Here is a 17,059-nt window from a genome sequence, read left to right on the forward strand (position 1 = left end):
CACTAAAAATAGCTGCATCACATGCAATTGAATCATGTGGAGCCGTCACTTCAGGTCTTTGAATTAGATCACACAAATGTCACTAAGAGGAGCTACTGAGGAAATTCCACATGGATACATCCTATTTCCTGAAATAAGAATGTATGCTGAGGAAATAAGTTCCAGGTTAATACAAATAAGTAAATGATACATTTAATTCCTATCTCACAACCAAGAATTGGGTGTTAGATCAGCAACATTGACCAGAAAAAAAGGAAAGTCTCTGGGACTCAGCTAATTAAATTGGACAGATTTTAAATATTAACACCCTGAACTTTAAATCCACTTGTTCCTCTTTTTTTTTTTTTTCCTTAGCATTTGTTAACTGTAAAATTAATTTAAGAGGCAGCCACATTTCAATTACATTTTGGTACAGCTTCTGCAAAATTTGCTAAGCTCCAGAGGAATGCTTTATATTTATAGTACATGTGGTCAAACCCAAATCTCATGGCCAGTCTCGTTCCCCAAACTCAGGAGTGTGAAGCTACAGCAATCTCGGCCTTGGAAATACTCTTCCAGTTAGGGTTTTCACTTCATTTTTGGATTTTGTTTCTTGGTTTCTTTCAACCACATGAAGAAAAGACTCTGAAGCCCCAGAAGGAGGCAGGACTAGCTGAATGCAAATAACCACCCCCCACCCCCACATTTCCCCTATAATCCTTCTGAAGCCTGGATACTCTGTCACCTACCCACCTTGGTCCCTCTGGAAGTAATTCCTTTTTTCCTGTCCGGACTAGGTGGTTCAGACAAGGTGGCAAAATGGAGGGCAGCAGGGTTCTTGTCCCACCTCTCCAGTCCAGCAAGTGCCTGCTATGTTCCTTTCCAGGAAGAAGCACCAAGAAAATCCCTGGGCAGCAGACTACTTCCTCTTTCATTGCTCCTTTGTTCAATAATGAAACTGTCTTGGGATAGGAGAGGCAGCATGAGCAAGGGAGATGGTTTTTACTTTCCTTTGGTAAAGATTCCCAGCCCCAACAAAGGGTTGTCAACTGCTAGGGCCAAAGTGTGATTTTAATAAAATATATCCTATTACTATTCAATTCAGTTAGCAAAAAAATGTCCTGGCTTATGACACATAAGATGCAGCAAGGGATTCAGAAATAGTACTACCTTACAGTTATGCTTCCTTCACAAGTATTTTCACCAATTATTTATTTCCTGTTATGTATTAATATTCCCATTTAAACCCCAATGCTCAGAAGCCTTAAACAATTTACCTACAGCTACACAGCTGTTACGAACTAGACTAAATCTTTAAAATTCTTAGTTCAAGGACTGTTCATTAAAGCCATTTGCAAAGTATTCTCCCAGGGTGCCAAGGTCAATATGTTCATTTGATAAAATATTTACTGAGGATCAACTATGAGCAAAGGTGTGGTCTAAAGGAATAGTATCCTGATTGATACAATATTCAAGACTGGTTCAGTGTTGAACACATAGCAGGCACTCCTTTTCTCCCCGAGAGACAGTCTTTGCCTTTTTCTCCAATTAGAGCTTATAATTCAGTGAGGCAGATATATAGGCAGATAATTAACCAATCTAAAAGGTCAATTACAAATGTGTAAAAAAAGGTATGAGCATATCTCAATAGGGGTCTGGGTAGCACAACAGGGGTCTGGGTAAGCATTTGTAGGACCTCACCCCATGGTTCACTAGAGATTTGTGCATTTCACTGTAAGTTTCACCTCAAAAGAAGAAGAGGAAAAAAAGAACTGTTAAGTAAAAGGTATAAATAAGATAAAGTTTCTTTTCTTTCTTTTTTTTTTTTTTGAGACAAAGTCTCACTCTGTTGCCCAGGCTAGAGTGCCATGGCGTCAGCCTAGCTCACAGCAACCTCAAACTCCTGGGCTCAAGCAATCCTACTGCCTCAGCCTCCCAAGCAGCTGGGACTACAGGCATGCGCCACCATGCCTGGTTAATTTTTTCTATGTATTTTTAGTTGTCCAGCAGTTTCTTTCTATTTTTTTTTTAGTAGAGATGGGGTCTCCCTCTTGCTTAGGGTGGTCTCGAACCCCTGGGCTCAAACGATCCACCCACCTCGGCCTCCCAGAATGCTAGGATTACAGGCGTGAGCCACCACGCCCAGCCAAGATAAAGTTTCAATAGGAGGAACAATTAAAATGAGAGGGGTTTTGGAAGGCTTCACAGAGGATCACATTAAAACTGGTTCCTGAGAGATGAGAAGGTTTTCAACAAGTAGAGAATGAGAAGGGAAAGAATATTCATTCTGAATGAGCAGAGGCACTGAGAAGTCACTAGTAGGGTGCATTTAGTGATTGGAATGAGTATTCTGTTTAAACAAGTCTAGTACGTGTGGAGAGAGGATAGAGAGATGAGGGTGCTAAGATAGGCTACAGTCAAATCACCATGTATGATTGTGCTGCACGACAAAAACCCTAGGGGACACCATCCATAATTGGAATGGCACCCCTTAGCGTTGTAGAGTACATTAACTGTGTAAACCAAACGCAGCAGACTCAGTTATGGCCTGATTGTTGCAGACCTTGAATGTCATTCTAAGAAATTTCGGCTTTAACCTGTTGACATTAAGTGGTAATGGAAGGTCTTCAAGCAGAAGATGGACATGTTCTAAAAAGGTAGAATAGATGCCAGCATGGAATACAATCTAGTGAGGGAGGCAAAGTGAGGATATCCCATAGGAAACCCTTGCTGTATTCTGGGTGAAAGATGAGGGCTCGAACTACAGCAGAGGAAATGAAAGACGAGTAGATTCAAGAGACATTTCAAAAGCAGAAATATTCATAATAGGACTTGGTGGTCAACTGGATCTGCACAATAGACAAGAAGGCAGCATTAAGGTACCTGTAATTCTGAATCAGTTGGCCTGAAATGGGACCTCGGAATCTACATTTTCATTAGCAAAGTGCTCCAGGTGATTTTGTTGTAGATGGTTCATCCGGCATATTTTTCAAAACACTAGGCAGACTGTGATGAAAACCACACAAGAAGAAAAAAATTTTTTGGTGGGGGACAGGGGAGGGGGTGAAGATATTGAATTCAATTTTGGACAAAAGTACTAGAAGAGATAACATTAATAATGAGGAGGAAGAAAGAACCAATTGAGTGATAATCTCTAGGAAAAAAAAAATAAAGGCCAAATGCGTTCCCTCTTGTTTGTATTCTTGAAGACCTATTTTCAGTGTGCTCTGATACTAGTACATCCTTGGACAGTCAACCAGACCAAAATCATTTTACCAAAAAAAAAAAAAAAAAAAAAGAGGCAGAAGAAATTACATTTTTGAAAAGGTGAAGAGAGAGAAACAATACTCTCTTATACCACCTTGTATCACAAGATGCACTTTTTTCCTCCGAAATACAAACCAAAAAAGAAGATACATACACTTGTTTTCTGGAAGATGTCAGAAGGAAAACTAGAAAATGCCTCAAATAGTATGACATTTTAGTAAAAGTTTGTTATCTTATGTAAAAAGACTACTAACCAAGTGGATAGGAATGGCATCTAATGCTCTGTTCTGTGAAACTTTACACACTGTTATATAACAGGAAAAATAACTCTCTGGCAGAGTGTTTGGATGTGTGATTTTTCTTAGGTCTCTCTCCTCTACTCTACCAAACTTACATTTTGAGTAATCTTAAAAAGGTCTCCCAAAACACAAGATAACAATGTAAGAGAAGTCACAGGCTGCACAAGATTTTTGAAATAGAAGTAGTTAAGATCTTGTAAGTTAACAGGTTAGCTAGCTACCCCTCCATCATCTGTGAGTCATTTACTATATCAGAACCAAACCACTATGAAAGAAGAGAGCACTTCTAAGAAAAGAGAGTAAAATTTCAAGAGAGAGATAGAAGACCTTTCCACAAAAAGGCCTAATTCTCTTTAAATCAGTTTAAAATTGCTCAGCAGCCATTTAGCCTTGAGAATGTTATCGATGATAAATAGGAACAGGCAAGAGCCTACATAATTATAAAGCTCTACTCTATGCTCTTATCCACTGGGCACAGGACTCTACAGCTTTTCATACCTCTGCTTTTAATTTCCCTCAGGACATCTAGAGGCTGTTGGGCAAACGTTTTTGCAAGTCACAACTTGTCTTATTAGAAGTAATTGTGAGAACTCCAATGAGAAAATAAATAAGGTTTCAGAGATTTCCAGATCTCAATTTTTAGTCATTCCCAAGATGTTTAGAATTTGACTTTAAATGTATAAGTTTAAAACCAGGCCCAATATTTTTACACCATGCAACACACCCTCTCCCTTAAAACTACTGAATATTCCTCAAGACAGGACCCAAAAATCCCTGAGTAGCCTGACAAACCAAACTTTCAAACCTGCATATGTGCCAAAATTACCCAACTTTCTGTCCTTTTCAGGGCCACACCAGTTTTTCTCAAATGTGAATATTCAGACCTAGTAAATCTTTACACATGCTGTGCCATCATAATGTGGGGAAGCAAGAGTTGATTAAAAACTTTGATTTGCTGTTTCACTTCCTTTTGTCTCTGGGAAAAAAAATAAAAAGATGCTATAAAAAAAAAAAAAAAAGATTCCAAACTAAACTTTTAACTACACCACATCTTGTGTAAAATGTATTAATTTCTCTATTAAGACAACTTCTATATTAGAGAATCTAAATTAAAAAGCCTAGCCAACCAAAGATAAAATCAGAGTTGAAGTACAGAATACACGTGTCCAGTCTAGACATACTTGGTGATGGGTGAGAGTAAACAAGTCATTTGACTATCTCATCTGCCCCAGTTTAAAATGTTTAAGGTAGAGTCAGGCTATCGGACACTGGTTTCCAATCTGTCAATACATTAAAATCATGCAGGCTGGTTTTAAAAGACAGATTAGCAAACCCTCTCCAAGACTTGCTGGATCATAACTTTGTATAGGGGGGAGATGAGAGACAGATTTAAAATCATTGTGATAGGGGGTGGAGTCACGCTTGGAAAGCACTGTAAAACCCATACAAATATGCACCAAGGCAAGGAAAGAGGCTTTCATAAAATGGCCTTTATTCCCACAGTGATCTGCTTTCTGAATTGTTCCAGAAGAAGTGTATAGAATGTAGAAGCAAAAATAGCAGTTGCTAAGGTAGAAGACTTTTTCCGAAACAAAACCAAAAAAAGGTATTTTGATACCTTGGCAGATGGCCCAGAACAGCAGCACTTTATTGATCTTGGTTTCATAAAATTTCTACAACTCAGCAGTCTATATGACAAATATTTTCTCTATTAATGGCATTTGTCTTAAAGTTCTTCTTGAGAAATTTGACTGTGACCACGGCCCTTTTCCCACCAAGCAGCAATGACCCTTGATGTTCCTCCACCAAAACTCTCATCATCCCAATTCTATTTAAATTCTCAAACTATCTACAGATACTTGAGAAAAGAAATAAATCCGAATGACATGCCTTCAATACAAAGAGGCACACAGCCAAGGACCAGGACAATCGTAGTCCACAGAGGTGGTTCCCTATTTTGTCATGGGAAGCACTGGGGACATGACGAGGAACTGACATCTATCTATTTGCCAGGTGCTTTACATAAACTACCTCATTTTTATTAATCTTCCCTCTGCTTCCCCCTTTACATCCCTTTTACAGATGAAGAAACTGAACTTCAGAGGGTAAATAAGTTGTACAAGGTCACAGAATTAGAAAGTGGAAGAACAAGATAAATCCGGGTCCCTCTGATTCGAAAGCACAATCTCTAGCTCTTTCCCTCCAATTTGGTTTTAAATTTTTATCAAAACTACACATAACTACATCTTAATGAGTCGAACAGCTCTATAAGGCTTAAGAAAAACAGTAGTCCTCTGCTCTCCCCTCCCTATTTCCTGCTTCACTTTGGCAACAACTCGTTTAGCTGATTCTTTTTTGTATTTATCTCTGTATCTCTATGCAAAATAAGGCTACCGCTCTTTAAACACCCCCTTGTTCCTATTCTCCCCATCTTCCCAATACAGTTATATACTATTTTTGGTTAGATTCCCATTTTCCCAATACAGTTATATGCTGCTTTTGGTTAGATTAGCCTATACCTTTTACTTTCTTATTACTATGTAATGCTATTCACTGCTGAGCCATATAATGTACTACAGCTGCTTTTCCTTTCCTAAAAAACTTTTTCCCTGAAAAAAAATTTTTGTTTGATTTCCTATTATCACTAATATAACTCTGCAACACATTCAGACACTTCAGGTATTCTATCAATTTCATCTTCTTAGAGGAATCTCTCAGTGAGCTTTCTAACTTGCTCCAATATAGACTGGTTGCTCTCCATTCCTGATGAAAGGCCTTTATCGTGTGACCTTCTTTCACCTTGAATTTGGGGATTCCCTTTGTCCATCTCTCTCTAGTTGAATCCCTCATTTTCAGTATCCCAAATCTTCTTTCTTATTTTACACCCCTATTTGGTGAAGCAAATCCTACAGCAGCTTCCCAAGAGAGTGTTTGGGAAATAAATACGTTTGAGACCTTGAATAACGAAAGTATCTTTATCCTCAGACTTAACTGATAGTTTGGCCAGGTTAAGAGTTCTAGATTGGAAGTAATTTTTCCTCAGAATTTTGAAAGCTTTTGACTGGGCACAGTGGCTCACGTCTGTAATCCCAGCATTATGGGAGGCCGAGGCGCAAGGATTGCTTAAGGTCAGGAGTTCGAGATCAGCCTGAGCAAGAGTGAGACCTGTCTCTACTAAAAATAGAAAAACAAATTAGCTAGGCGTCGTGGTGTGTAGCCTGTAGTCCCAGCTACTTGGTAGGCTGAGGCAGGAGGATTGTTTGAGCCCAGGAGTTTGAGGTTGCTATGACCTACACTGATACCAAGGCACTCTAGCCCAGGCAACAGAATAAGACTCTGTCTTAAAAAAAAAAAAGAATTTTGAAAGCTTTTGAAAGCTTTGCTATACTATCTTCTAGCTTCCACTTGTTTTTGGTGAAGCTCAGACTCATTCTGATTCCTTATCTTGTACTTAACCTATTTTTTTCTCTTTGGAAACTATTAGGAATTTTTTTCTTTGACCCTAGGATTCTGAAATTTCAGAACCATACTTTGTCATGAACTATTTACAACCATTGCAATAAGTGCTTGGTGGGCCCATTAAATCTGGAAATCCATCCTTCAGTTATTGGAAATTTTCTTAAAATACTTTTTTGGCAATTTCCTTTCTTTTATATACCTTTCTGGGACTCCTATTATCTGGATGTTGAATCTTCTGAACTGGTACTCTAATTCTCCATACTCCTCCTCCCCTTTTAAAATGAACTTCCCTCCTTATTTCATAGTGAGAAAAAAAATAAACTTTTTTTTTTTTTTTTTTTTTGAGACAGAGTCTCACTCTGTTGCCCAGGCTAGAGTGAGTGCCGTGGCGTCAGCCTAGCTCACAGCAACCTCAAACTTCTAGGCTCAAGCGATCCTCCTGTCTCAGCCTCCCGAGTAGCTGGGACTACAGGCATGCACCACCATGCCCGGCTAATTTTTTCTATATATATATTTTTTTTAGCTGTCCATATAATTTCTTTCTATTTTTAGTAGAGATGGGGTCTCGCTCTTGCTCAGGCTGGTCTCGAACTCCTGAGCTCAAACGATCCGCCCACCTCGGCCTCCCAGAGTGCTAGGATTACAGGCGTGACCCACCGCGCCTGGCCAAAAATAAACTTTTTATATGAGGAATGCAAGCCCCCTCTAATTAGCAGGCCCAGTGGAGCATTGAAATGTGAGGGTTTGTGACAGTAGTCATGTTGCACTCTCCCCAGTGAGCTCAATAATTACCTCTTGAAGCTACTTGCTATGTGGGCTCTAGACTAACTGATGCCAAATAGCCATAAAATGCCATGCGCTGGACACCATAACTCACACCCCATAGTTGAACAAAGTATAGCCAGTCACTAATCAATGTTATTTCTGTAATTCCTGTCAAACGACTTTGTCCCTTTTGCCTTTAAAAATCTGCTTGTAACAAATGCTGAATGGAAGACTCCCAAGGCAACTTGGAAGAGTGCCCCAGGCAGCTGTCCTCAACCTTGGCCCAAATAAACTCTCTATATTAATTCTACAATTTCTTTCCTTAGGTTGATAATAGATATTAATATATTTCTTAAGTCTGTTGTCTTTGGCAGTCAATATTATGTTTTCAAATGACAGTGAACCAATCCTGGATAAAGAAAGTAATAATCAAGGGCAAAGAGTGATGCTTCTGGACCTCTACTGAGGCTGGGGCCGTATGAGCCAAACAATGTTCCATCCCCAATCACCTGTTTACCGGAACAGCTGAACTTTGATCAGATACGTATAGATTGGGATACCAAGTTTGAAAAGAATCACAGGCTTTATAAAAGGTAGGATTTCCACCATCTCCACCCTGGGAGGATTTGTAATTCTTTAGAAGTTCTACTTTTCTGTGGGTGGTAGAGACAAGTGTGGGTGATGTGGGAGGTGGAAAAGGCCCCCCTCTGCTGGGTTTCCCCCACTGCAGAGCCTATTCTGCTTCTGGGTAAAGGTTCTGCCAGGGTTCACATTTGTGGTGAGAGACCAATTCAAATGTAAAGCAGTTTCAGGATGGGGAAAGGAAATCACCTAGAGTAACTACTACCCCTTCTAGTCTGCCCTAGAAAAGAAAGCCACCAGCCTTTCTCAATCCCTTGGATTATGAATAGCTCAACCTCTTGGATTATGAATAATAAGAGTTCACAGTTTGTTTTAAAAAAGTTGTCACTTTAGCAGACAAAGAGGTGAATAAGTGAATGAGAGAGACGACATCCTGTCTTTTATGTACCTTAGCTATATGCCTTCTCACCCACAAAAAGCATCAAGAGCAAAAAGAGCAAAAAAATCAGTCAATAACACAGTACATACATATAAATAAGACATCTTCTATCCTTGATGGTTAAGGCAGACTTTTTAAATACACTAAAAAATATAAGTGTGTTTTCTTTACTTGAAGAAAGGAAATGGAAGAGAACTGCCACTCCTAACATTTACTTAAAATCATTTTCCAATATAGGAGTTATTATATATAACACAAGCAGCCAATTCCTCAAATGACAGCTTGCATTTCTAGTTTCATTTTCCAGGTTGTAAACTTTGGTCATGGATATACCCATAGTACATTGCACTATACTGCTTCTGTGTTCCATTCAGGCAGCTGATATAATAGAAACTTAAATATCTTAGATCCAGCAGTGTTAGAATTTGGATTTTGTATTTTTTCTATAAGCTGGTTGGCTAAATGCATCAGGATAATCAAGGTAAGACAACCCCACTGATCAAACCCAAAGCCCCCCAGTCAAAGTTCTCTATTTTGCTGGATGTTAGAACTTGGTGAACTATGCTATCTTCCAAGAGTTAAAAGATTTCACTGTCAAAATCAAAGACCACACCCATGAGTCTCAGCTTTGCCCCACTTCCTTTTTTTCTCCAGTAGTACTTCTTTCTCTTAGACTGTTTATTGAGTACTATGGATTCAAATGCACAACTCAACAATATAATATCAGAAGGGAAACTGGGCATAGATGTTCTACCCCTCTGATGTAAATATATACATGACATTGCTTTAGTTAGCTGTGCTTAGGCACATGAGTGATCTTTAAGGGGTATCTTCTCTTCTTAGTAGGGGCTGTGTTAGAATCTATAGATGGGGGAGGAGGGCTATACAATTTAAAAATGGCTAATATTAAAAATCTGTTTTTATAAATCACATAAACCAGGGATCTGCAGAATATTCATCACTAAGGGAACTGAAAAAGAAAGTCTGTTATCAGTGTGGAGAGGTGTAGATGGGGAGAAGGACTGTGTGGGAAGGAACACATATTATAATCTCCTAGGATTTGTGAGATTTTAATGTTTACCAGAAAGGAAATAAAGATTTAAAAAGAACACTTGAAGGTGCTGACTCGGGAAGGGGGGGGTGGGGAAGGGAGGGATATATACCTACATGATGGGTGCAACACGCACGACCTGGGGAACAGACACGCCTGGAGCTCTGACTTGGGGGGAAAGGCGGTACAGGAGCAACGTATGTAACCTGCAATTCTGTATCCCCCATAATAAGATGAAATAAATAAATAAATAAATAAAAATAAAGATTTAAAAAGGTTGAGAAACATTAATATCAAGGGATAGGTATTTCTAGTTTAGGGACTCCATATATATGAGGTCATGAAATTACATTATAGTAAATGCTGCATCATAAATGGTTATGAATAGTAAAACTATTTAAAAATCCCACAATAACAACTGATTTGCTAACTGGTTCTAAAAAACTTTCTTCAATTTAAAATAATACATCCTTTATTTTGAAGAGACCTAAGTCTCTAACTTCTGTCCTTATAGCAAGCCACTGTCTACAGCAAAATTACCCTATTGTGTTTGCTCTGCTGCTCAATAGAATAATGCTCCATACTTCATTCTACTGCAAATATTTCAAGGACTCATAACTTCAGCTTGCTAGGAAGCCATCAAAATGGAACTCATATTAGTTTTCTTTGTCCACTCAATTTCCAGTAATCTTTTATTGCAAAGACTTAAAAGATAGACTTTGTCTTCAATGTTAACCAACCTATTTTCAGTAGACCCTTCTTTCTTCAAAGAAAAAGTAATGAAAATGAGTAAAAGCTACTGCAGATCACTGATACTCAAACTGCTTACTCAAAACTTATTACTGATAATTACCATTATAGAAAGTGTATCTCTGAAGGTAAAAGTTTACTGTCCAGGAAATTTTCCATGAGACAATTACCATTATTTACTTTCCAAAATCTTTTCCTTAAAAAAAAAAAAAGCACTTTTAAAAATATTTTTCTTGGTTGCACAACAATGTGAATACATTTAATACTTCTGAACCACACACTTAAAAGTGGTTTAGATGGCAAATTTTATATGTATGTTACAACTTAAAAAAAAAAGTTTTTATAGATTAGGGATTGAAAAACATGACACATGTCCTACATAGGTTCCAAAGGCTTGTTTTCAGTGCATAGGGCCTGGTACCATTACTTGTAGTAATCCCACTCAATTTGTTTAAGCAGTTGTCAAATACTGTACCCAGTATTTGACAAAAGACTTTGCATACTACTTAACCATTCACCTAAAAGGTAGTTCATTTCATATTGTTATCCCTTCCTGAGGATACTCATAATCTTGGTTCAGAACTATAAAGAGATTCTCATTACCTATTCTAAATAATAGCTTCCTCTTTCCCTTTATACATGATTCAAAACCATGGCAGCAAGTATAGGAGACAGCAGGTGGGAAATGGCAGCCACAGCATAAATCTTACTGGAAATAGAAACTAAAACATAGCATAACATAATTGAAACAAACGAGTTGAAATTAAATAGTAACATTTATGCTTATTAGAAAACAGGTGAGGTACAGGGGCTCACACCTGTAATCCTAGCACTATGGGAGGCTGAGGTGAGAGGATTGCTTGAGCTCAGGAATTCAAGACCAACCTGGGCAAGAGAAAGACCTGTCTCTACCAAAAGTAGAAAAATTAGCTGGGTGTGGAGGCGGAGGCAGCAAGATGGCTTCAGCCCAGGAGTTTGAGGTTGCAGTGAGCTATGATGATGCCACTGCAGTCTACCCAAGGTGACAGAGTGAGACTCTATCTCAAAAAAAAAAAAAAAAAAAAAACAATGAGGACACAAAGAAGGATAAATAGTATTAATAGCCAATCAACTAATGTATTGTATGAAAACAGTGAAGTTTTATTAGGTTGGTGCAAAAGTAATTGCGGTTTTGGACTGTGATTTTTAAATCATTATAACTAGGCTCAAACACATCTTTATTAATCAAAATAGGAACCATTACAATCAACACAGTTTTGCCAATGAGAAATAAGTTTGTTTATTTCTGTAGTGTAAAAATCCATGCTTCAGGATTTGACAAACTCTTGGAAAGCGTTTTCCCTGCAAAAAGCTGTCACAATGCTTGAAGAAGTGGTAGTCAGTTGGAGAGAGGTCAGGTGAATATGGCAGATTAGGCAAAACTTCGTAGCCCAATTCATTCACCTTTTGAAGCATTGGTTGTGCAATGTGTGGTCCAGCGTTGTTGTGGAGAATTGGGCCCTTTCTGTTGGGCAATGCTGGCTGCAGGCATTGCAGTTTTCGGTGCATCTCATTGATTTGCTGAGCATACTTCTCAGATGTAATGGTTTTGCCAGGATTCAGAAAGCTGGAGTGGATCAGACCAGCAGCAGATCACCAACAGTGACCAATGACCTTTTGTGGGTGCAAGTTTGGCTTTGGGAAGTGCTTTGGAGCTTCTTCTCGGTCCAACCCTGAGCTGGTCGTCACTGGTCATATAAAATCCACTTTTCATAGCATGTCACAATCCAGTTGAGAAATGGTTCGTTGTCATTGCATAAAATAAGAGAAAATGACACTTCAAAATGATGATTTTTTTGATTTTTGGTCAGCTCATGAGGCACCCACTTATTGAGCTGTTTCACCTTTCCAATTTGCTTCAAGTGCCAAACAACCGTAGAATGGTCAACTACGTTGAGTTCTTCGCCTACTTCTTGTGTAGCTGTAAGAGGACCAGCTTCGATGATTGCTGTCAACTTCCAATGGCCGGCCACTGAACTCCTCATCTTCAAGGCTCTCATCTCCTTTGTAAAACTTCTTGAACCACCACTGCACTGTACCTTCATTAGCAGTTCCTGGGCCAAATGCGTTGTTGATGTTGCGAGTTGTCTCTACTGCTTTACGACCCATTTTTAACTCAAATAAGAAAACTGCTTGGATTTGTTTTTTGTCTAACATCATTTCCATAGTCTAAAATAAATATCAAATCAATAGCAAGTAATAAATCATTAGCAAAAAAAATAAAGTGAGAAATGTGCATTAAAATCATGTACAACGTAACATTTATTTAAGAATGTATTTTAGTATCAAAGAGCAAATTTCAACAATGCTAAAACCGCAGTTACTTTTGCACCAACTTAATATATCAACAAGCTATTTTTATTTACCATTTACTTTTGAATAACAGATACGGTATTAAAAGCTATGTAGTGTTTCTTCATTATAGGGCAAGCTCCCAATCATGTCAATAATTATTTTTGCTATAATAGCCCATAAATACTCAACCCATCCAAGCATTTGCATAATGCCTGTATCCTACTATAAATAACACTTATGAGTGTCTTGAGGTATCCTCCACAGTTCACAGATGTATACTGCTAAATTACATTACCCGTCTAAGGTCATATTCTTGAAAACGATTAAAAAGTGTTTGAAATAATTGTTTATAAAAATTAATAATTCTACCAAAGATTACTTAACACTATTATCTAAGTATTAACAGTAAACTATTAGTCAAGGAAAAAGGTGGGTTTTTGTTAGATGGTTGGCTTATATTCCTTAAAAGTCAGCCCTGCTCCATGTATGTGCATATACCACACACATAACCTGATCTGTGTTAATGATTTTCACTTCATATTAAATAAGTATAAGCATGTTAAACTTGTGTATTTTCTCACCCACTCATTTTGAAACCCTCTGTGGGATCTGGCTACAGTAAAATGTCAGCTTGGTTAATACCTTTAAAGTAAGAAATTTCCCAGCAAAATTGGGAAGCTAGTGACAACAAAGTGAAACTAATGCTTTCCCAGTGGAGTTTCACTCTTGGTTTCTTCCATGGCATAAACCAACTTGCCCATGTAGAAGCTACACCCTTTTTTTTGTAACATAACTGCAGAAGAGGAGAGAAAATAGCAATGCATTTTTACTAGCCTCGGTCTACCTATAGCATTTTCCTTGCCCATGAAAAAAAAGTTGTGTGTGTGTGGAGGAGAAATGACCAAGATCAGTACAGTGGTACTTCTTTGTTTTCAACATAACTGATGTTCCAGAGTCTTTCATTTAATTGTATTTTCTCTAAAGAGTTTTTGTTTGTTTGTTCTGGGATATTTTGCTGAATATTATTGCTGCATTAAGAACAATGTACTCTCAGACCCAGACAGTTTCATGAGTAAATTTTTTTAGACCTTCAAAGAACAGAGTTCTCATGCTATTTAAACTACTTCAGAGCAGAGGAAGAACAACTCTTCCCAGTTCATTTTAGGAAACCCAGCAAAATCTTGACATCTATTAATAAACCTGGTAAAGATAACAGAAAAAGATGACCATAGATGAGTATCAATTATTGATTAAAAAAAAGTCACCAAAAAGGAATCAATATATGCTTAAATATTATGCCATGACCAAGTGTAAGATTGGTTCACAAACTGGAAATATAGTGAAATAATTCACAATCATTAACAGGTCAAAAACAAAAGCACCTACAATAAGTTGTGAGAGATGCCAAAAAGCCATCTGACAAAATTCAACCTCCGTTTCTGATAAAAATGTTAGGAAGTAATAGAAAGATCAGGCTAGGTGTGGTGGCTTATGCCTGTAATCCTAACACTTTGGGAAACTGAGGCAAGAGGATTGCTTGAGGCCAGGAATTCGAGACCAGCCTGGAATTCGCTTTGTGAACAAAGCAAGACTTCATCTCTACCAAAAAAAAAAAAAAAAAAAAAAATTAGCTGTGTTGTAGTGGTGCGCACCTGTAGCCCCAACTACCCAGAAGGCTGAGGTGAGATGATCATTTGAGCCCAGGAGTTTGAGGATGCAGTGAGTTATGACTGAGCCAATGCACTCTAGCCTAAACAAAAAGAGCAAGACCCTATCCCTAAAAACAAACAAACAAACAAAAAGAAGTAATGAGAAGACATTGTCTCAACACAAGAAATATATATAACAAATGAATATCAAACATCTATTATTTAAAATTGTTCTCGAAGTGCAAGCCCATGCAAACAGACACTCCCCTTCCCCAATCATAAAAATGATTTTGGACACAATCCAAACATTGATTCTCTGTATAAATCCTAATAAGCTAGAACTATTAAAGGAAACTGCCTTGATAAATAGAATTTATTAGAAATTAACAGTAACCTTCATATATAATGACATAGTAAAAACATCCCCAAATCAAGAAACAAGATAAGGATGACCAGAATCATTGTTATTATTTATCACCATTCTGAGGAAGCTAGCAATTGACTAAAGCAAAGAAAGTATAAGAGGTAAGATTACATTTAGATGACTGTTTTCCTAGAAAGTTCAAGAGAAAAAATGTATTAAAACTAATAAATTTAGAAAGTTGGCCAGATATATAAACACTCATCTACATACCAATGACAAAATATTAGAAAATATAATGATTAAAATCTCAAAAGTATTATTTTAATTGGACATGAACAATTTATTTTAAATTTTATCTGAAAGAAAATGCAACAATATTCAACACAATTTTGAAAAGGAAAAATGAAGAGGGACTTGCCCTATGAATTACTAAAAAATGCCACAATCAAAGCAGATTGGTATTTGTAAAGGAAGAGACAAACGGATCAAAGCAACGGATGAATCTGAAAAAAAGACACATGTACACATGGGGATTTACTATATTAAGGAGGTATTCCCAGTCAGTTGGGAAAGAACCAATTTCAACAAAATGATTACTGGAAAAATGGTTACTCATGAAAAAAAGAAAACAATTAACTATCCTATACAATGTACAAAAATAATTTTCAGATGTTGTAATGAATAAATCATAAGAATTAACAGATAATATAGGAGAAGATTTTAGTAATTTTTGAGTGGAGACTGCCTTCTTACATGAGATACAAAACCTGGGCATTTTAAACCAAAACATTGACAGTTCTTGAAACTATGCCATACATTTCACAAAGGATTAATATATCTACATTCTAATGAGAAACAGATACTTTTGAAGAATGGAAAATATGTATGGACAGGGAACATTGAGCAACGGTTAACTACATTATGGTACATCACAAATGAATAATATGCTCACATTACAATAGAATACAGCTACATATGGCAAGACTTCCACCATACAGTTTTAATATGAAACAGATGATAGAACAGTATGTATAATCTCATTTTCATAAGAAAGGGAACTAACATGACTATGTACGTATAGGAGAGATGTGGAAAGCCTTCGATTACATATTATTGGAGAGGGGACCGAGGGGTTTTTCTTTCTGTTTTATACATGGTTATATCATTTGAGGGTCCCACCCAAATGAGGTGGACAGAATAATTTTCAACAGAATACATTGCTTGCTTCTCTGCCACCTCGTTTGAACGTGTATTCCAATCGTGATAGGGAAGCAGATCATTTTCTTTTCTTTCAATTTCAAGTTACCTAACTTCCTTTACTACTATTTCTCCCTTATGATAATTAGTTAAAAGCATCTCCTGTGAGTTAAATGACACTTTACATAGCAAGGCTGCTTTACTTTTGCTTGTTACAGCATAACAGTAAGACAGCATAACGCCTCTTTGATTATCTTCCCCCTTCTTTCTACTTCTTCTTCTTCTTTTTTTTTTTTCCAAGCACAGCTTTTTAGGCCTTTAACCTGTGGCTCGACATTTACACCTGGGTGGGGACTCTACCCAACGCCTGGGTTCCCACTATGGGCGGGGTTTGCCTCTGCTCTTTCCGCCTCGGCCACCCATTCTCTCCGTGACCCTCTGGGAAGTTACAAAACTTCTCATTGAGCAGGCTATGATGACACCATACAGGAAAGCAGAGAGCGGAATTGTGCAACCACCTTGTGAAAAACAACAAAAAGGACCTATTAAAAAGTTTTCGAAAGAGTAACCACGATAGTACTTGATTCTGGGAGGCAACTCCTCTCCCGAAGGGAAGTCGGGGACACTCCTGAAGGGGCCCACTGCTCACCCCACCACCGCAGGCCCTGTCGTCCCCATTTTTCAGGCAAAGGAGTCAAGTCACCCAGAGCAGCCGACGCGGAGACTGGCCAGGTTCCTCCCCTACAGCCGTCGGGGCGGGAGCTGTCGTTGCTGTGCTGACGTCGCGGGCCCGGAAAGCCCCTTCTACGTCCGCTCCGCTACACGGACCCTTGGGGTTCCACCCGCACAAAATTCCTCCCCAATGTGTGAACTTGTTGTCTCCGTTGTTACTCTGCTTATTTTCCCTGCCTCGCCCATATTGCC

The 17,059-nt window shown here is 38.1% G+C and overlaps 1 protein-coding gene across 3 annotated transcripts in view; it reads right to left on the reverse strand.

The window, feature by feature from the left end:
* The window catches only part of TANK (TRAF family member associated NFKB activator), a 90,645-nt gene that overhangs the window by 57,460 nt on the left and 16,126 nt on the right, over nucleotides 1-17,059 (reverse strand). Inside the window, exon 2 of one of the 3 annotated variants that reach the window (XM_069472155.1) lies at nucleotides 733-941. The exons of the other annotated variants lie outside the window; for them this stretch is intronic. Coding sequence (XP_069328256.1) covers nucleotides 733-914 — 182 coding nt within the window. The 5' untranslated portion in view covers nucleotides 915-941. The remainder of the gene's footprint in view (nucleotides 1-732; nucleotides 942-17,059) is intronic. 3 annotated transcript variants of the gene reach the window in all.

The sequence above is a fragment of the Eulemur rufifrons genome, chromosome 1 (genome assembly GCF_041146395.1).
Source record: "Eulemur rufifrons isolate Redbay chromosome 1, OSU_ERuf_1, whole genome shotgun sequence".
Taxonomy (NCBI): Eukaryota; Metazoa; Chordata; class Mammalia; order Primates; family Lemuridae; genus Eulemur; species Eulemur rufifrons.